The sequence below is a fragment of the Suricata suricatta genome, chromosome 7 (assembly GCF_006229205.1).
Source record: "Suricata suricatta isolate VVHF042 chromosome 7, meerkat_22Aug2017_6uvM2_HiC, whole genome shotgun sequence".
Lineage (NCBI taxonomy): Eukaryota > Metazoa > Chordata > Mammalia > Carnivora > Herpestidae > Suricata > Suricata suricatta.
Window position 1 is genome coordinate 110454283 of NC_043706.1, and position 21145 is coordinate 110475427.

Below are 21145 nucleotides of genomic sequence, written 5' to 3' on the forward strand. Positions count from 1 at the left end.
GATTTTGTCTATCTGGGTGCTCTCTCTTTTTTTTCTGAGGAGTCTGGCTAGAGGTTTATCGATTTTGTTTATTTTTTCAAAGAACCAACTCTTGGTTTCATTGATCTGCTCGACTGTCCTTTTGGATTCTATATTGTTTCATGATCTTTAAAATCCTTCCAAGCCTCTGCCCACTGCCCAATTCCAAAGTCACTTCCAAATTTGTAGCTATTTGTTACTCTATAATCCCACTGACAGCTGCTGAAAACTGCAAAAGTTACTTTTTATGCTGAAAATGATTATCCCAATTTTGGGTTAAAGCAACAAAAAAATCATTATCTTAGAGTTCTAGAGGTCAGAACTCCTAGAGGAGGCTTGTGGGATTGATATTAAGCTGTTGGTAGGCCCATGTCTCCCGAGAGGCTCAAGGGAGAAAATGGTTTCTTTTCCACCTTCCTGAGGCCACTTGTATTCCTTGGCTTAGGGCCCCTTTCTCTTTCCACCCTGCACATCACCCCAAGCCTTGTTTCTGTCCTCACATAGCCTCTTTTGAGTCTGACCCTCCCACCTCCCATTTATAAGACCCCTTGTGATTACACTGAGTCTAGCTGGATAATCCAGACTAATTTCCCCATCTCAAGACCCTTAATGCAATATACCTGCAAAATTTCTTTTGCCATTTGGGCTGACATATTTACAGGCTCTGGAGATTAGAATCTGGTCATCTTCATGGAGGCCATTATTTAGCCACAGAGCTCCAAACAAAGAATTACTATGATTATGAATCACTTATCTACTTGATACAATATGATTCTTTGAAATAAGAACAGGCTCAGTTTTGCTTGACAGTTTGAAAAAAGGGATCCTGGCGAGAGATAATCCTATCACCAGATATTCTGCCATCTTTGCTCTGTCAGATATGTTATTTATGACCCTTTCTCATAAATGTCTCTGAAATGTTATCTGGATAGTAAGGTTATTTATTTCATTTTCCTTGGTGACTGAAGCAATATTCCTAGAACTAAAGGCAATAATTTAGGCTTTGCTGTTGATATTATTTGAGTGAAACTCTAAATTATAAAGTCTCCCTTGATAAACAGCATTCTTAGTTTGATGCTATTGGTATACACTACCAAATAAAAATCTCTGAACTATTCTTAATTGCATTAGAGAAATGATTACTATAATGGCCTTCTGGTAATCATATTGCTTTGGTTGACATGAAGGTAGGGATTGAACATATATTAGTATTTAAACTGATGATTCTAGGAAAAAAATGTGGTATATTGAAAAAAAGTACAGGGAATTGCTTTCTGTTCCTACACTCTAAACAATTTATTCTACCCTGGAAGATCAAATCATACATGAAATCAGTTTTCTCATCCATAAAATGAGGGCATGATTCAGATCAGGGATTCCATACATTTTAGTGTAGAATCATTTTGTAAAACAAATACTAAATGGAATATGTTTTATTAATGTAAGTTTACAAGTTCAAATTTACTTACCAATATTATTTCCATTACTTATAAAACCAGTCAGTAAAAACGTAAGAGCCATTCAGTGTTAAGTTTGGAATCAGGGCTCATGAGTTAGGTGGCTGCAGTATTGGAGGAGGCTATTTAATGTTCTTTTGGTTGCACATTATCAATATATGCATTTGCAAATGACACTGTCATTTTAGGAACTCATTTTGCAATTTCAAGGTATACTTAGAAACAGAGACAAAGAAGGTTTATTTTTATACCTTTTCAGAAATCAAGAAACCTAATGGCAAACCTTAAGAGAAGATATTATGTAATATTCTGCATATAGTAATTGGCATAGAGAAGGTTTGTTTTTTAGTTTTATAAGTAGTTTATTGCAAAAGTAGAGTAAATGCTCTTCAAATCCCAAAAATGGTTGCAAAATAAAATAGGAATATCTTTGTCATATATAATTGCTAAAAAGCAGGAAATAATAAACATAATAAATAGATAAAGTTCAACTGGCTTCTTAAGACAGAGATTATAATTTATCATTTGCCAGAAATTTCCCATCAGTTACCTTTGCTGTTATTGAAAATTCCTCATTTGTATAATATGCATACTTATATATACAATTTATATTGTAATTTTTCTACTCTTTAACTTTTCTTAGGTCTTTATATTTGTCGTGAATTGGACCATAAGCTTTTCAAAGCCAGGGACTTCTATATTACGTGCTTCCTCTATTTACAGTAATAAAAATACTTTCTCTCAGTAAGGGAGAGAAAAATTTACTTTTACACCTATTCTCCTCATGAACAAAAAGTAAAAATTCATATAAGAAATCATGAAAATAGTAATTCAGTCAAAGCTTTCCTTTCTACATTTTGTTCATTCTAAGAATCTAGTCTAGTTTATTTTATTTTATTAAAAATTTTTATTATGTTTATTTACTCAGAGAGAGAGAGAGAGAGAGAATGACAGAGAGAGAGAGAGAGAGAGAGAGAGAGAGAGAGAGAGAGCATGACCAGGGGAGGGGCACAGATAGGGAGAGGGAGAATCCCAAGCAGGCTACGCACTGTCCGTGCAGAGCCTGAAATGAGGCTTGATCTCATGAACTGTGAAATCATGACCTGAGCTGAAATCAAGAGTCAGACGCTACCCAGGCACCCAGAGTGTAGTCTAGTTTAGGTGGATGGGAAGGAAAAGCAGATTGAAATACTAAGAGGGCAAAAGTTTTATTCATATTATTTTTTTTCTTTTTCTGTTGAATAAAAATAAAATAACACTTCCAATTATTTCTTTTTTAAAAGCTTATTTATTTTCAGAGACAGAGAGAGAGCGAGCGAGCATGAGCACAGGAGGGGCAGAGACAGAGAACCTCAAGCAGGCTCCCCACTGTCAGCAAGGAGTCTGATGCGTGGCTTGAACTCATGACCTGAGCCAAAATCAAGAGTCAGAGGCTTAATGGACTGAGCCACCCAGGATCCCCAAACACTTCCAGTTATTTCTAAATTATGCCAAAAAAAAAAGTGTAGTAGAAAAAAGAAAATGCATATAGCTTTAGGGCATTAAGAGGTAGATCAATTCTGGAAAACAACATTCATTCATTCATTCATTTGTCCATTCCAAAGAGATTGACTGCATTTATATTAAATATCAGGTAGTGATATAGCAAATATAAACAGACGATCACCTCAACCCTTGCAAATCTGACAGCTCATGCAAACAATTTTTCTCTAAGAAATTTCTGAATAAACAATTTGGGCCAATTTCATTAGATTTTTAATGTTATAGAAATAGTACATCTTTATTCAGCTCTAGTTTTTCAAAAAACAAAAGGATATCTTTGATTCCCAAACATGTTGAAAAATCTATTAGATATTAGTTTTTTAGTAACTTTCTCTACATTAAAAAAAATTTTTTTTTCAACAAAGCACCAGGAATTACTGGTGCCTAACAGAGGTTAGTTCCAAGCCATGAACCACTGATTTAAGCTTTATTAAAATTGTACTTGTTCCCAGCTTGGTTTCACTTAAGATATGCTTTAATTTCCCTTAGGCTGTCATCTATTACTCTATTATTACTAATACAGTTTTCTGTAATGTCCTCCTTTCTGAATTAAAAAAAAATGAAATCTCAAATCAGATTAATTTCTGAAAACTAGTACACACATCTCTCAGGTGGGAAGAGTGATGTGCCCTTCTTTCTGTGCAGGAGGAAGGAGTTTGAGAGCCAGCAAGGCACGTAGCCATTCTGAAGAAAAACAACAAAGTTGTTCTCGAGGATTACAATTTGCAGAAGAGTTGGCAGCTTTTTGAAAGCTTATGCCTAGGGACCAAGAAAAGCCACATCCCAGCCCAGAGATTTAAAAGAATTTTTTTAATGTTTTTAATTTATTTTTGAGAGACAGAGAGAGACAGCAGGAGCAAAGGAGGTTCAGAGAGAGAGGGGGACACAGAATCCAAAGACAGACTCCAGGCTCTGAGCTAGCTGTCAGCACAGAGCCCGACGCGGGGCTCAAACCCATGAACTGTGAGATCATGACCTGAGCCGAAGCCGGACTCTTTAACTGACTGAGCCACCCAGGCGCACCCCCCCTTTCTTTTTTAAATTTTTAAATCTGCCCAGAGATTCTTAATGGCCAGACTAAACTACCAGAGTTGACCTCAGTTTCTGTCAGCTTAAAAAAGTGGCATAAAAGAATCTGAAGTCTCTTCCTGATGCTTTACCACTTCCTTCACTAGAGCATGTAGCTGGCGAAACATAAAGCATATTAGCACAGTTTAGGAAATTAAGGTTAGGAATTTGAGACCCTGACGCCCAATTAATGTTATTTTTTCTTTAGACCTCACCCCTGCTTTCAGTCCACCCTCCACCTCAGTTGTGAGCTCTGTAGGAAATCAAGCACAGGAATGCAGTTTGAGAGTGGAGATTGAATTGTACTCGTTGAAATTCACCTGTGGTAAATATGGTGGGAATCAAATCAGTCAAATAGCTTCTATACACATGGTTCAACCAACTGGAGCTTCTATCATTTTACTGTAACTTCTAGACAGACTAAGTGTTCTTTTTCTTCTCATGTTTGTTATTTTGAATGTCTGATCGCTTCAAAAGGCACGTTTATCCATCTGCACACTCAGAGAAAGGGACACAAAGGAAGATTTGACAAAAGCAGCATGAAACAAAATTAAGCTTCTGAAAATGCTTTAAAAAAAAGCCTACTCTATCCAGTAATTAGGGAATAGACACCAAAAGAAGGAAGAACAAAGTAAATAAAAATGTCACCAGTGTTCATAATGTTCTATCATATATATATATTTTTTCATTTATTTATTTTTGAGAGACAGAGAGAGAGAGAGCTCATGAGCAGGGAGGGGCAGAGAGAGAGGGAGACACAGAATCTGAAGCAAGCTCCAGGCTCTGTCAGCACAGAGCCCGACGTGGGGCTCGAACCCAGGAATGTGAGATCATGACCTGAGCCGAAGTCGGACACTTAACCGACTGAGTCACCCAGGCACCCCTCTATCATATATTTTGAATAAAACCTTCCAGGCACACTTACTCTTTGGTGACAACTGAATTTTTTCTTTTTTTTTCTTTTAAAGCGAGATATCATACTTTCTTTTTAAAATTTATTTTTGAGAAAAAGAGAGAGCAGGAGCTGGGGTGGGGCAGAGAGAGATGGGGAGAGAGTATCTGAAGGGGGCTCTGTGCCGACAGCAGAGGGACCGATGTGGGGCTTGAACTCACCAACCGTGAGATCAGAGCCTGAGCCGGAGGATGATGCTTAACCGACTGAGCCACCCAGGTGTCCCTGAAATTTTCTTAATATTGGAATGCATGTTTTAAAATGCATGCTAGCACTGAAGTCAGGATATTTCTGAGGGGTAGGAGAAGGATGCGTATCATCATTGTTTAACATAGGTAATATTCTGGGTTAATAGTCATGTGACTTAGACCATTCCCCAGACAGGGATAAAGAAAATGAAGAATTAAACCCACCTTACAGGCATCTTTCACAATGACACATCAACTTTACTCTTATCAAAAGAATGAATAAACTGATATTAAGTAAATGGAGGAACACAAACATGCATGCCTTAGTTTCTGGAATTCCCTCTTCCCCACAGCTTATGGTGAGACTGTCTGGGTTCCTCTTTTCTAGCTCTGTCTGACAGCCAGTAAGAAAGGATGTGTTCCTAGTATTCTAGACTGATACCTAAAGGAAATTCTCTATTTTTTAAAATCCCATTGGCAATGATTAGGTCCTAAGGATTTTAAGTGCTTTCTTGCAATCATTTTAATGAAATAATTGGTCCTTAACATAACACATTGGATACAAACCACTATTTTTAAAGATATCATTTCCAAGGAAAAATAAAAATCTGACATCAGCTCAGGGGCACCTGGGTGGCTCAGTCAGGTAAGCATCTGACTTCAGCTCAGGTCATGGTCTCATGGTTGGTGAGTTCGAGCTCCATGTCAGGCTCTGTGCTGACAGTTCAGAGCCTGGAGCCTGCTTCTGATTCTATGTCTCTCCCTCTCTCGCTGCCCCCTCCCCCAATTGTGCTCTCTCTCCCTCTCTCTAAAATAAATAAACATGAAAAAAAAAAATCTAACATCAGCCCAGACACTATCTGCTGCAGGGAACAGATTAGTCACCAGTAGTGGTTTTCATAAAGACTTACCTTTTCAAACGTAATTAATTACCTGGAGTTAAGGAGTTCTAGCAATGGGTAATTCAAAAGCTCAGAGTCATTTGGAGTCAGAGTTGGCTTGTTTGTTTTCCTTGACTTTCCCTTCTTTTTAACCAATTTGGCTCTCAATTTTCCTTTATTTATTATTTTTAAATTTATTTTTGAGAGAGAGAGAGAGACAGCATGAGCAGGGGAGGGTCAGAGAGAGAGGGAGCCACAGAATTCGAAGACAGGCTCCAGGCTCTGAGCTAGCTGATAGCACAGAGTCTGACATGGGGCTCGAACCCACAAACTGTGAAATCATGATCTGAGCCGAAGTCAGACGCTTAACTGACTGAGTCACCCAGGCGCCCCATTGGCTCTAAGTTTTCTAAATATCACAGCTTCACAAAACAATGCTCCGAGATAAAGAAGATGGTTCTCGCCGTCTCTTTATAAATCAGGAAAAAACCAATTTCTTAGAATACTGGCAGAAGACATATATTTAGAGCTTCCTGACCAAAACTGGGTTACATACTCAGCCCTGCAGCGATCCCAAGTACATGGGATTTGTTTAGATCAGTGGTTCTGAAAGTGTGGTCCCCAGTGCAACAGCATCAGCCATAAACTTGTTAGAAATGCACATTCTTAGGCCCCTCACCGGGCCTGCTGATGTAGAAACTCTGGAGTTAAGGCTCAGCAATCCTTAACAAGTCCTCCAGATGATTCTGACCAAAGCTGAAGTTGGAGGACTGCTGATTTACACCGATCTGATTCATCCCTGAGCTCACCTTTCTTGGGAGGCTAAGGACACATTCTCCTCATGGTCTTTGCACGTTTCCCTCTGCATGTTCCTTCCCCACATGCGTGACTCCTTGTGTCCTATAACCTTACCAGGGAGCTTTCCTCTGGTAACTGGATGTGAAATAGTAAAGCCTAGACACGTGCCCCAGCCTTCTCCATCCTGCCTTACTGCTTCATCTCTCTCCTAAGAAGGTATCACCGTCTGACATATCATGTAATTATTTGTGTCCAGTCTGGTTCCTCTACTGGACTGATGTTCCACGGAAGTAAGGCCTTTGTTCTATTTATTTCCCTGCTCTATCCCCAGGGCCTAGAACACTGTGTGGCAAATTATAGACATTAAATAAATATTTGCTAAATGAATGATTAGAATAATGATTTCCAAATGAAACTGGAAGAAGTCAAAGAATGGCTAATGGGCAGACAAACAATAATCTGCCAAAGCAAACTACTTACAAATGCAGATTTGGAATAAAATCCATTCATGATTTGGGAAGTATTTGTTGTAATATAAAGTATTGCCTTACTTTATTACTTTAAAGGAAACCCTCTTTTTCACCTTATATGCTATGTTCAAATAAATTTACATATATAACACATTTTTCTGCTCTACCAAATTTGATAGCTTTTATCAGTGGACATGTCACTTTTTTGGGAAAATAAATAGATTTGAACAACACAGAACATTCCATTAAAATTAAATTTTAAAGTTTATTTATTTGTTTATTTAGAGAGAGTGAGTGGGGGAAGGGCAAAGAGGAGAGAGAGAATCACAAGCAGAGTCCACACTTTCAGTGCAGAGCCTGACTCAGGGCTTGAATTCATGAATCGTGAGATCACAACCTGAGCTGAAATCAAGATTCAGATGCTTAACTAACTGAGCCAAAAGGTGCCCCCAAATTAAATTTTAAATAACCAGTTTTCTTTCAGAAATCCAGAAATTTAGATGAGGGAGAAATGGAACACAGCCAAAACAGTTTCAAACTATATGATCCTTATATAAATGGTTCAATTTCTTAGTCTTATTCTATGAAAATATTCAATATTGGATTTCTTATCAATAATTGCTTTACATTAAGAAAATTTTATGTAAATGAGCAAATACATGATTCCACAAATAATTATTTATATGCTGAAAATATTATAAATGACATAATATAGCAAATATTATTGAACAAGAGAAAATAAAAATTCAATTGAAATGCATTTCTTGTTAGTTTAATATGGATAAAGCATATTTCCAGAGAAGTGCTTCTTGAAATTTCTTTGAGTAAATTTTATTATGATTTATATATTTGCATAAATTGTTATGTTTAAATCTCATTAAGATAATTGCCTTTGGCACATGGGTGGCTCAGTTGGTTAAACATTTGACTTCACCTCAGGTCATGATCTCATGGTTTGTGGGTTCAAGTCCCATGTCAGGCTCAGTGCTGAAAGCTCAGAGCCTGGAGCCTGCTTCGGATTCTGTGTCTCCCTCTCTCTCTGCCCATTCCCCCACTTGCACTCTGTCTCTCTCTCTCTCTTTCAAAAACAAATAAAGATTTAAAAATTATTTTAAAAAGATAATGTCCTTAGAAATAATTATAAAACTTATTTATGGCAACAAAGCACAAGGTCTTTGCTACTAATTTCCAATAACTGTGTGCACGTGTGTATATGTGTGTATCTATGGATTGAGTGCACTATTTTAAGTTATATGTAAGAAGACAGCAAACCAAGAGTAAACAGCCCAAAATATTTTCCTTTCAATGGAGGCTAGAGAGACCTGTGTTTCAGCACGATGGGCGTGCAGGCACAGCGCTCCACCTCATCTGCAAGTGACGTTCCAGGGCTGCCCCCTTTTCCGTGATGTGCCACAGAAACCCTTCCTGAAATGGACTCTCCTTTCCTTTATTTATTTATTTTTTTATGTTTCTTTATTATTGATACAGCGAGAAACATAGCAGGAAAGGGGGAGGGGCAGAGAGCGAGGGAGACACAGACTCTGAAACAGGTTCCAGGCTCTGAGCTGTCTGCACAGAGCTTGAAGTGGGGCTTGAACCTACAAACAATGAGATCATGACCTGAGCTGAAGTGCGACGTTTAACTGACTGAGGCATCCCTCTTTTCTTTTTCTTTTAATGCTTATTTAATTTTGAGGGGGTGCAGAGAGAATGAATGGAGGAGGGGCTGAGAAAAAGGGGGAGAGAGGGTCCAAAGCCGGCTCTGCACTGACAGCATAGACACAGGGTTCAAACTCACGATTGCGTGAGATCATGACCTGAGCCAGTATTTGACCTTTAACTGACTGAGCCACCCAGGCGCGCCTGTCTGTTTCCTTTACAAAGACACAGCTGGTTCAATGCCTTTTCATATGTTTACAACAATTTTAGTTTGGTCTATGCTATTTTATAGATGGAATGACTTCCGTGTTTTCCAGCGTGATTTAAGTCAGCCCGTCCATCCCACGCCTGCTGTATAACTTCTCAGTGACTTCCTATCCACACACGAGTCAGAGGGCAGTCTACTGATCTCAACCGCAATGAACACAACTCCCAGAACACCTCTCCTCTTGTCTCAGAACATGTATTCACATCACTATTTAGTTTAGACATTATAACCTTGATTTTTTACTTCATATGTTTGTTATTTATAAATAAGTCAATGTCTGTATCCTCTTTACGTGTCGGCTGTCATTGAGGTATGAGTTCCAAGAAGGCAGGAAACAATCTATTACACTGGAAATTTTTTACGACAATTCTCACATGTCATGCTATTTTATATTAGTATGTATGCTAATTACTCATGGCTTTTAAATTCTCTCACATTCCCACAAGAATTTTTGGTGCCCTAAGTCAGCACACACAGTTTAGTTTTTAAAGTAGGCTCCACCCCCAATCTGGGGCTTGAGCTCACAACTCTGAGATCAAGGGTCATATGCTCTACCAAATGAGCCACCCAGCTGCTCCTACACACGTTTTAATCAGTTTTTATCTGTGTATCTACCTATGAAATACTGAACCATTCCTTGCCCAGAAGGTTCCTTCATGCCTATTCTCAGTCAGTATGGTTATGCCATTTTGAAGTCTATCTTCAACATGTTCTGTCAGAAACTTTTTTATTTTCATGTCAAAAGAATTTATTCCAAAGTTGGCATACAGGAAAGGTGTTAGTTCAAAATATAGTTGGGCAACAGGTTGATTTCAAACCTAAAAAGTATGGTTTTGCATATGAGGAAAAATGCTAAATGTTCAGAGAGGGAATTATACTAGATCTGGAGAGAAACATTAAATTTAAAAACCTACTTTTTGCCATGTCATCTCTATCATGAAAATTCTGTTTTAATTTTACACATATTTGTTTCATAACTATGTAACACAAATTACAGTAGTAACCCTTATCCACAGTTTTCATTTCCTGTGGTTATCTGTGGTCCAGAAACATGATCCTGGACCACAACGAGTCAGAAGGTCAGGAGTAGCCTGATATTCACCTCACTTCATCTCCTTGTGTAGGCTTAATCATTCCACATCATCACAAGACTAAGGGTGAGTACAGTGCAATATTTTGAGAAAGAGAGAGAGGGGTCACATTCACATAACTTATGTTACAGCATATTGTTATAATTATTCTGTTTTATTGTTTAATTATTCTATTCTATGTTATTGTTGGTAAACTTACTGTGCGTAATTTATAGGTTAAACTTTATCATAATTATGCATGGATAGGAAAAAACAGTGTATATATAGGGTTTGGTACTATCGAGGGATTCAAGTATTCACTGGGGGTCTTGGAATGCAGCCCCCCACAGACAAGGGCAGACCACTGCATGTCCTTTTGAAGTGAGGTACACATGATCATAACAATTATGATGATAAAACAGCAATTTACTCTTAGGTAATGGGCACCATTATTCAAGGCATTGTTTAAGCATTTCATATATATAAGCTATTTTAATCCTCAAAATAATAGTTAGAGGAAGGTACTGTAATATTTTCATTGTTGGGATGAGGGTAAATAATTTGTCTGACACTAAGTAAGGAGCAGAAGTCAGGATTTGAACCCACATAGTCCAGGGCCAGAGTCCTTTTTCACTTACTCATTAAGCCATACTGTCACCTGAGGTTCAGAAGTATATCAGGATAGATTATAGACAAAGCAGAAAACGCCACAAATGGACTCTTTCTTACTATCTCTTAATATCCGGCAAATATTCTATGCTGCCTGATTAAGTTCAATTTCCAGAATCTCACCTCTCTTATGGTCCACATGTCATATGGTATTTGTTATTAGATTTTTATATGTATATAGAGAAGGACAAAATGACACTTAAATACCTCATATAAATGCAAACAATTCAATAACCAAATAAGAAAATTTAAAATTTTAGAGTCATTTATAGTTTTCTTTTCTCCGGTATAGAAGCATAGAATGACCACATCAAAAGAACTTCTTGGAGGATGATACAAGACCATTTTGTATTTCTGGCTTTATTTTAAATCTGGAAAAGGATAGGCAATATATATCCAAATGCCTCCTGCCATTATCTTTTTTTGGAAGTTTCAACTGTAATTCTTGATCTATAAGCTAAGCTTTTAAAATAAAATAAAATGCTTATCTATTATATGTAGCTGTATGCATTTTCCCTTCTTCATTAAGGGTTGCCTAATTTTTAAAAATATTATGAGGAAACAGTATTTGAATTGGAAAGAGGTATATCTTTTCTCTTTTCTGAAGTTTTTTTATTACTTCTCATGAGTCAGGGGAAAAGTCTTTCTTTATTGCCTTTACAAATCATGAGTAAAACACAAATGCTTAATTGAGCAGATTGATGATTCAATGGAGAAAAATGACGAAAGGAAAGATGCCAGCACAAACAGAATATGGCCATTCATTTCTACCCCAAATGAATCAACTACTGCTCATGAATGTCGGCTTAATACTCATTTTGGCAGAAACTACCCGGAGCACCAACCCTCTGTGGAGTCCCACGTCCGCATGGGGACAGCTTTTCTCCTGTTTCTTTTGCTAGAATACACCAAACAGCGCGTGCTCTCTCTCTCTCTCATTCTCTCTCATTGGCACAATTAATTAACTCTTAAATGAAGGATTATAAGCATAGTGAATGCAGGAGACTTTCTCACACCTGAATTCCAAATATTCATTCAAAGAAGAAAATGTTTTCCCCTAAAGGAACTAGGCAACTAGGCTATAATAGGCAACATTAGCATTAGCAGGAATTACCCTGGCCATTAGCCATCACAGATCTCATTTCTTTGCATCAGTTGGATCAAAACATTTTTTTAAGTAAAAAAAAAGAAGGCAAAATATCTTCCGTCAAGCTGCATAGGCTAGTGAGGATACGGACCAGTCTCTACATCTGTCCTCTTACATGTGCACGAATAACTGTTCCTTCGTATGCCTGCTGGTCTACCACAGAAAGTTAACAGGTTTTTAAACAAGCAATTTGCTATTTTGAGCTGCTATTGCTGAGCTCTTCCTAATACATTGGTTGATCAGTGGCATAAGACCTTTTGGACGCTAACTGGCAGAAATAAGCCCTTTTAAGGATTTCTAAAGCCTTCCTATCCTCATAACAGGGCTCCTCCAGTCAAGTACTAGAGGTTGGGAAGTAGCACCCTATTAGGTGTTAAAGACACCCAAGTGAGTCAGAGAACTTGGCTGGCAGTTTAACTGGGCCCTACTACAAATACCCTGTAATAGAGGTGCCACATTTAATTAGGCCTGAAGCAGAGAACAAAGCTCTTTCATTTTAGAAAGTGGGTGAATGGAATCTCCAGGAGAAAAAAAAAAAGGCAAACCTCTTACCTTTTGTAGCGATTCGTACACACTGGGTTTTAGTTTCCTGAAGCAAAACATGAAAGACCACAGTCAGTGTAGAGACAATAGTTCCTATTTCATAATCTGCGGTTATAAATTAGGGTTATCAACGAAATTGCAATATTAAGGAAACTTTTATGTTTAAAATGTATTTTCAGAGATTTTTCTAAAAATTCAGGTATCTGTTTTCCTTTGTAATGAAACAGGCTATCTTGTCTGGGACAAGTAGCTGAAGCATTCTATTTGTACTTACTGTACTTTTTGAATGATTAGAAAGAAAAATGTGTTTGCAGAGCTAATACAAATCAGACCCAAACACAAACTTCATTTTCGCCAGACAGTTGTGGACTCAGATCAAAGCTGAACAGCACATACTCTCATTTAGATCCTTATAGACTAAGGAGTTAAATGACAGCACTTAGAAAGATCATCCAAAGGTTGTATTACAACGAAGGAAAGATTTACCTGTTCTTTTTCCCTTTTGAATTTAGGTGGTAGGGGTTAGATATTTGTCATTGGGACTATTTTTCTATTCTTGCTAGACAGATGGAGTTGAGGAAGAAGAAGTTGAAATGGACAAAAATGACTTCAGATTCTTTGTCTTTTCCTTTTAATGTTGCGGGGTGACCCTAAGCAGTGACATACACCTCTAAGCCCACACCACATACCTTCAAGACTTTGTTCATTTTGTTCATATCTTTGAATATACAAGAGGTTGGAAAAGAGGGTAAAGCCAGTAAACAAAACAAAGGCTCCTTGTTTGAGGAGGTATTTAGAACTCCATTTTGAGTAGTTCTATATATTGATAAATCAAGGGCTTGTCATTTTCTCTTAAGTATTTATTACTTTTCAATTACACAAAACAAAGCACTGAGGAGGAATTAGTAGTTAAACATACAACTTTGCACTTCTCTTACTAAATTGTGACCAGAGGCCTTTACAGTACGTTCCAAGAGATTGTTTTGCATTCCCACAAGGGCCCAGAGGGATTCTGATTCCCTAAAAGCAATCACTGTTAATTCTATCAGGATTCCCGACCTCTGCTGATAGGAACCACATCAATTTTGAGACTATTTGCCAAGGTAACCGTGGGTACTCTGTGCTTTGGTTAAACCACATGTAGATATATTAAGAATGAGGAGAGAACATTCACGTCAAGGCTTTTTAAAGAATGCCAGGGAAAATCCTTTCTAAGTAACAGACATTCATTAACACTCCTCTTACACCACAGACCAAGTAATGAAAGTTAATTTAGAATCTCTCACATCTCTAAAGATGAATGCCCAAATGCAGAACTGTGTTTTCTACCACGATGCTACTTTATACCCAGAATGGAATTCTAACTTCCATAATCTTCTCGCTTTGGGGCAGCCCAATTGCACCAGTGGGGTGGAATGATGTGCATGTGGGAAGCGGCCAGCCAGACTGCCTGGAAAACTCCTACGTATGTAGAAATGAACGAGATAGAAGACGAGAATAACATTTCCAACTAGGGGCAGCCTGTGGCTTTGGAGTACACCCTAGAGGACGCTGTGGCATTCTTCTTCGCCATATACTGCTGAAAGAATATAGGGAAGCTGAAAGATGGAATTTCCATTCAAAAGCAGCCCGTTACCCCACGTTCTTATGGCCCTGGCAGATAAAGCAAACACACTATGTCTTTCAATTTAATTACTCCTAGGTATAATATGTCTGTTGCAATTGGATGTCACTTATGTCACATCATCTCCCAGGTACCCACCTCAGGGACTCAATGACCGAAACCTAGAAATTTCCTATCCAGCTACAAGTACACAAAATATGTCCGTTTTCTACTGGAGTTTTAAATTGTAGTTTTCTATTCTTGACTTTTTTTTCCCCTATCCCTTTCTTAAAAAAAATATTAAATAAGTTTTAGGAAAGAAAATCTTTCAAAGAGAACAGCATGAGGCCTGAAAGGCCAGGTTATTTCCCACATATGGAACCACCGGTAGTTTCTATCTCCCTGTTGTGTTTTCCTCTTCAATATTCATTTGGGATCAGCGGCAGCGTTCAGAAACAACTGCGTCCAAAATGGGAAAAGGAGGGGCATCCGGGGAAACGGAAAACAGGCTTCTCTAATGGCTCAGCACCCCACCATCTCCAGGCAGCCTTCTGTTTAGGCCGTGTTAGATATACCACAGGCACCCTATTACTTTGTAATCAGAGGATTGTTACTTGTTATTTACTATTTGGCTCGTACCCTCTGGAAAGTTTATACGGGTTTATTAGCCTGCTGTGGAGCACGCGTTCTGTTTATCCTGCTGTAAATTTAATCTTCTGAAGTGCGCCACTACTAAGCAAAGGAGACAGAACAATGCCCGGTATTTCCTAGGCCCGGAGTCCCAGCGCAGCGCACCCAACTTCTCAAATCATTTTCCTCACAATTGTTCCGGGGGCTTTCCTGAAGAAGGCTCACGTGGAAGCGGTTACTAGGAAACAGGAATCCAGAGCGATGGAACTGGCATCGAGCCTCAACCCTACAGTAGGCCCCAAAGTGTGCGCCCTGCTGGGAACAGAAACAACACCCCCCCCCCCCCCCCCCCCCCGCCCACTGGTGTGTGTGTGTGTGCGCGCGCGTGTTTTACCCTTTTTAAAAATTTCCTTCCTGACACATGCTGCTGAGTATTTATAAAATCCAACTGCAGCTCTTCCTCAGGGCAGTGAAAAAGCAAATTTGGGGGGAGGCTCACCTTCTCCACACTGCTCATTGCCTGGAAATAGATGTTGTAGCCTTTGCGTGGAGCCAGAGGAGGGTTCCAGAAGCCCTGATAGGTCCTGTTGTCGCCCACTGTGAATGGGGCGGGCTCAGGAAGGTTCCCCGGGGGTAGTTCCGCAGCGAAGTAGTAGGGCGCACCCCCGCTCTGGGCGTTTTGGTACGTGACGGGGACCTGGTAGCATTCCATGGCTCCAGCTTCCCTCTTGGTTCGGTGTGGGTGCAACTCCTCCACAACAATCTGATAGGCACTTTTGGGAAAAAGAAGAAAAACACCCACACATTTAGAGGGTCTAGATCTAAATACTAATCTAGATACTAGGATTTCTGGGGGACATGAGGTATTTAATGTTAACATGCAACATTTTAAAGTTTTAAAGTCGGTGTTAACCCACGGCATTCTTTCTTTCCCCCAGCTATTTTGCCATAATCTACAATATCATGTGGATTCTCCCTTCCCCCAGAACCAACGTGGTTACTAAGGAGCTGGAAAAAGGTACGAAGAATCACTATAGAATGCTACACATTTTTTTAATGTTGAACAATGAGTCACCTTAATAAGAAACCTGACATTAACAAGAGACACATCATAGATTAACTTCTTTGTCTGATATTTTTAAATGTTTAAAGCTAACATTTTCTTTGAAATGATAGAGAAGAAGGCCCCGCTCCAGGGCCCAACAGAACGAGACCTCAGGGTGGGGCTCGAAGCAGCAGTTTGCGGCTGTCATCGCATTAGAGACAGAATGTGCTGACAGGCTTCTCCACCTCCTGACCTTGCCACGGCATCCACACTGGCTCAGAGCTATGCAGATCTAAAGCACAAGTGACATGCTGCAATACGGGCACAGATGGACAGAAATCTGTCCTCCTCACCGAAATAGACGGCTGCCTTCTTCTAGAGCTGTTAATAATAAAATCTTACAAACTGTAGAAACAGATGGCATTTGCCCTATTAAAGCTTGAACCTAAACCTTCTAATACCTTCCTTAAAAGTCTTAAAACGTCTACAATAGCTATTATTTTACAGAGGAAGGAAAAAAATAATGCAACTTTAAAGGAAAGGTATGCTTAATCACTGATAATTTTTTTATCAGTTACCACAACTGGTATATTAATATTTTCTTGAAAAACTTTTAATTTTTAAAACAAATTTTAATGTTTATTTATTTTTGAGAGAGTGAGAGTGAGCATGGGAGGGACAGAGAAAGGAGGACAAAGGATCCGAAGCAGGCTGTGTGCTGCCAGCACAGAACCCGATGCAGAGCTCAGACTCATGAACCACAAGATCATGACCTGAGCAGCTTAACCAACTGAGCCACTCAGGTGCCCAAATAATATTTTTTCTTTGTAGGATCTTCATCAAGCAAACTTTTTTTATGGTAACATACACCTGAGAAAGTTGACTTTATTAATATATTTTATATGTTTTTAATGAATTTAAAATTCCTTTTTTATGTCTTTATTTTATTTTGAGAGACAGAGACAGAGAGCAAGTAAGAGAGGGGCAGAGAGACAGGGAGACACAAAATCTGAAGCACGCTCCAGGCTCTGAGCTGTCAGCACGGAGCCTGACACAGGACTCAAACCCAGAGACTGTGAGATCATGCATGACCTGAGCCGAAGTCGGATGCTCAACTGACTGAGCCACCCAGATGCCCCAATGAATTAAAAATTCCTAAAAATTATTTAAAAATGCATGTGGCAGCTTATATAAACTGAGTATAAATAAGCTGTCTGTAGAGCTGTTTTGAATCTTGAATCTCTACGGCAAATATGCTCCTTCTCTATAGGACAGCAGCCACTGACTGACTATCCAGCAGGAATAGAATATTTTCGTTAATGAACTTCCATAGAAAGAAAGAAAAGGAAGGGTCCCTGGGTGGGTTGGTTGGTTAAGCATCAGACTCTTGATTTCTCAGTTTGTGAGATCAAGCGTTGTGTCAGGCTCTGCGCTGACGAGTGGAGTCTGCTTGGGATTCTCCCTCTCGTACTCTCTCTCTTTCTCAAAAAAGAGAAAAAAAGAAAGAGGAAGGGAAGAGGAAGGGAAGGGAAGGACAGACATACCAAGACAGAGAGAGAGAAATTGAATTTGTATCTATCATAATTAAAACTTAAGTTTTATATCAGTTTAGAATTTATGTAAAATTCTAACTTACTATAAACTCCGTTATACCTATACACAGAAAACTTCATAGAAGGAAAGAAAGAAGCTGTATAAAAGTTTTCTTTTCTTCCTAATATTTCAAATTCCCATTTCCCGTTAAAATACTGCTAAGACCTTGGTAGTTTGGTATTTATCTCCTTTCCTTTAGGAACAGGACAGAAATTGTATTAATGTCAGAAATCTAGATTTGGGCAGGCAACTAAGGCAGAAATCTATGTTATTTGAAATTACATGTAGTCCATCATTCTCTATACTTCTGCCAGGCTGGGTCTCCAAGCTCCTGGGAATGCTATTGACAGGATGGATACACGCTCTGAGGGGTCCAGGGAGCAGTCGCTTGTCAGTTTAAAAATATACGAAATACATAAGCATAGCCCTTGGAGAGAAAAATGAATCGTAGCTGACATATGCTATGTTAAGCAAGCCTAAGCTTTTTTTCTGTTTATTTTCAATTTAGAATCCACATTTGTATGTTATTCATTTGTGTATCCTGCGGATACATACTTTTAGGTAGAGAAACTTACACATGCACACTCCCCAAACAAGTCTAACCTCACATTCTTGCCCTGTGGGCAATAATAATAATTACCCATCTTCATTAATCATTTAACCTAATCCTTAAAAAATAAATTCGTTGTTCATTATCCCATATCTCTACAAAAATCCAGAAGATCTAGTAAACGGTCTTAACTGATACTATTAGACTGACTTAGGCTGTACATTCCAAGTTGAGGAACACTGTGTAAGAAGGCTTGTCTCTCCACATCTATTAGGAAGGAGCAAAGCAAACTGATGACGCTGGAAAGGATTAAAAGAAGAAAAGGTGCATTCTTGTCTTGGGGAAAGATCTCTTTGAACTTGAGATGAAATCCCAAACTAAATACTACAAAGTTCATTTTAAAAATTTTATTTTATTTTATTTTATTTTAATTTATTTATTTTTTTGGTTTTGAGAGGGAGAGAGACAGCGTGAGTAAGGGAGGGTCAGAGAGAGAGGGAGATACAGAATCCGAAGAGAGGCTCCAGGCTCTGAGCTGTCAGCGCAGAGCCCAATGGGGGCTCGAATCCACAAACTGCGAGATCATGATCTGAGCCAAAGTCAGATGCTTAACCGACTGAGCCACCCAGGTGCCCCGTAAATGAACTTTTTAAATTTTTTAAAATCTTCCCTTCATTGATCAATTTGTGTGAGCAGGCTCTTCTGCAACAGCCTCAATTCTACTTTTTAACCATCTATTTTCCCCCCTCTGCTATTTCTTATTTATCAATATGAATTAATTAAAGGGTGGAAAATAAAGAATGAGAAATCAAATTAGAAGTGATTTAACTGATTACATGAAATGGGCCCTTGCTTTTTCATTCTTGTGGATGCCTAATTACCTAATGGTACTTAACTCTAGCTGGATCTAAATATTATTTGAGCTTAGTACTCTAGCAATTTAAAATATTTCAAAGCCACCTAAATAGTTGTATTCACTCTGCCCATATTTTATATTTCCCCATTCCTTTTAATTAAAGTTTTAAAATATTTCTATAATTAAGATAAAATCAATATACTGGCATTATGAATCTTCACTTGATGTTGAAAATATGATTTCCTTATGTTAAAAAACTAAAAATGATTTCACTTTGCTATAATTTCATTTGATTTGAGTTGGTATGTAGTCAATTTAAATTTTGAAGGAGTCCAAATGAGGACTTTTCTTCATACAATTTTCCTTCAGTTACAAGACTAAAAAAATAGACAAGAGGATTTTGCCATTAGCTCAAAAAGTGATTATATGTTATATATGGTAGCTGGTTTTCCTGGTTTAATACTTAAAATTGTTGAAGTTGAACCCCAAATTGCCTGTAACAGCCAGCCATGTTTTTAATAAATCCATTAGTAAGTAAAACCTCTGAGAATCTGGTTCTAGTTTTAGACTGTCCAACTTCTTAGTGATAGCAAATTATACAATTGTACACACTTCTCATTTTGTATCTAAAATGTGTCCTTAAAGGTTCAGGAGAAATTTCCTAGCTCCAGTGTGGTACTATTTCTCCGACGAACAGACTTCCAAAGATCTCATGGCCACCACGGCCCATATTGCCCTAATGCAAACATTTTGATGATCTACTGAGTAAAGGTTTAAATTCCGTTTCGGTGACCATGATATTTCCTGTGTTTCATCTTTTCACTCCTTAAACATATAAGCCAGGTCCCTCATGACTTGCCTATTTCTATAAGAGGAACTATCAGTTTCTCAGTCAGCAAAGCTCAAAATCCTGGCATTAACTTTAATAAGTTCTATTTTTAATCATGTTCTACCTCCCCTGTAATACACAATTTCTTTTCATTCCCACTGCTCCCATTATTTGGGGAATATTTACAACATTATATTCATATTATTGGTTTAGTTTACTTGCCTCCATTTTTTAAAAATGTTTTTTATTTACTTTTTGGGAGACAGAGAGAGACAGCATGAGCAGGGAAGGGTCCGAGAGAGAGGGAGACACAGAATCTGAAGCAGGCTCCAGGCTCTGAGCTAGCTGTCAGCACAGAGTCCAACGCGGGGCTCAAACCCACGAACCATGAGATCATGACCTGAGCTGAAGCTGGATGCTTAACCGCCTGAGCCACCCAGGCGCCCCTACTTGCCTCCACTTTTGTCTTCATGTACTCCTGGCAGCCTCCCGTCTATCCCCCCATCTATCCACCCACCCATCACTCCCTCCATTCCATTTATTATTTTTTGAGTTTTCTCTACATGCCATGAACTGTTCATGGCGAATGCAAAAGAGAACCACTTCTCAAACTTCTGATACTTTCCTAAAACACTACTTTTGGCATTAACTACTCATCTCTAACATTCCACTTTGTCAAAACTATGTGAAGCTCTCCCATTGTCAAAATCTATACCACTGGGGTTACCATCTTGTCACATCTCTCACCTTTCATCTCCTCTCTTGCCCTCACTACTTCCTGATAGTCTCCATTTCAAACTTGAATGACCGCTGTTCCTAAACATACCATACATACTGTCACAGACCTTCCCCCTTTCTCCTCTTCTAGTTTTTCTACTTCTGCTATAAAGCCTTCTCTGACTAGTTCACTTCTTCATGTTACTCTGTCTTCTAAAGGCAATGGAAGTAATTCTGGTCACTGAGGGATGAAGTGGGGGTAGAAATTAGAGTGAAGTGGGATGCTTTTGAAAGTTAGTCCTCAGTGCACCCACAGATCATGATGACATAGATTCATCAAGAAAAATCATCAGGGGTATCTCTCAGGAATTCTGGGTTTGAAAAAAGATCCCAAACCACTCTCTTATAATATTTCTTGTGTTTATCACTAACCTGCTACATTACAAATATTATCTGGTATTTAACTAAAAATAGTGGGAATTGCATTTTTAATTTTAGTGCCCATCCATTCATTCATCAAATAGTTACTGTCTATTATACGCCATGCACTACTTTAAGTGCTGAGGTTACAATAATCAGCACAGTAGTGAAA

At 38.6% G+C, this 21145-nt stretch overlaps 1 protein-coding gene across 10 annotated transcripts in view; it reads right to left on the bottom strand.

The window, feature by feature from the left end:
* Positions 1-21145, bottom strand: part of PTPRK (protein tyrosine phosphatase receptor type K) — a 549193-nt gene that overhangs the window by 79706 nt on the left and 448342 nt on the right. For all 10 annotated transcript variants that reach the window (XM_029943969.1, XM_029943962.1, XM_029943968.1 and 7 more), the window contains exons 12-13: positions 15463-15736; positions 12740-12776 (exon numbers count right to left, since the gene is read on the bottom strand). In XM_029943969.1, the coding sequence (XP_029799829.1) occupies positions 12740-12776; positions 15463-15736 (311 nt within the window). The remainder of the gene's footprint in view (positions 1-12739; positions 12777-15462; positions 15737-21145) is intronic.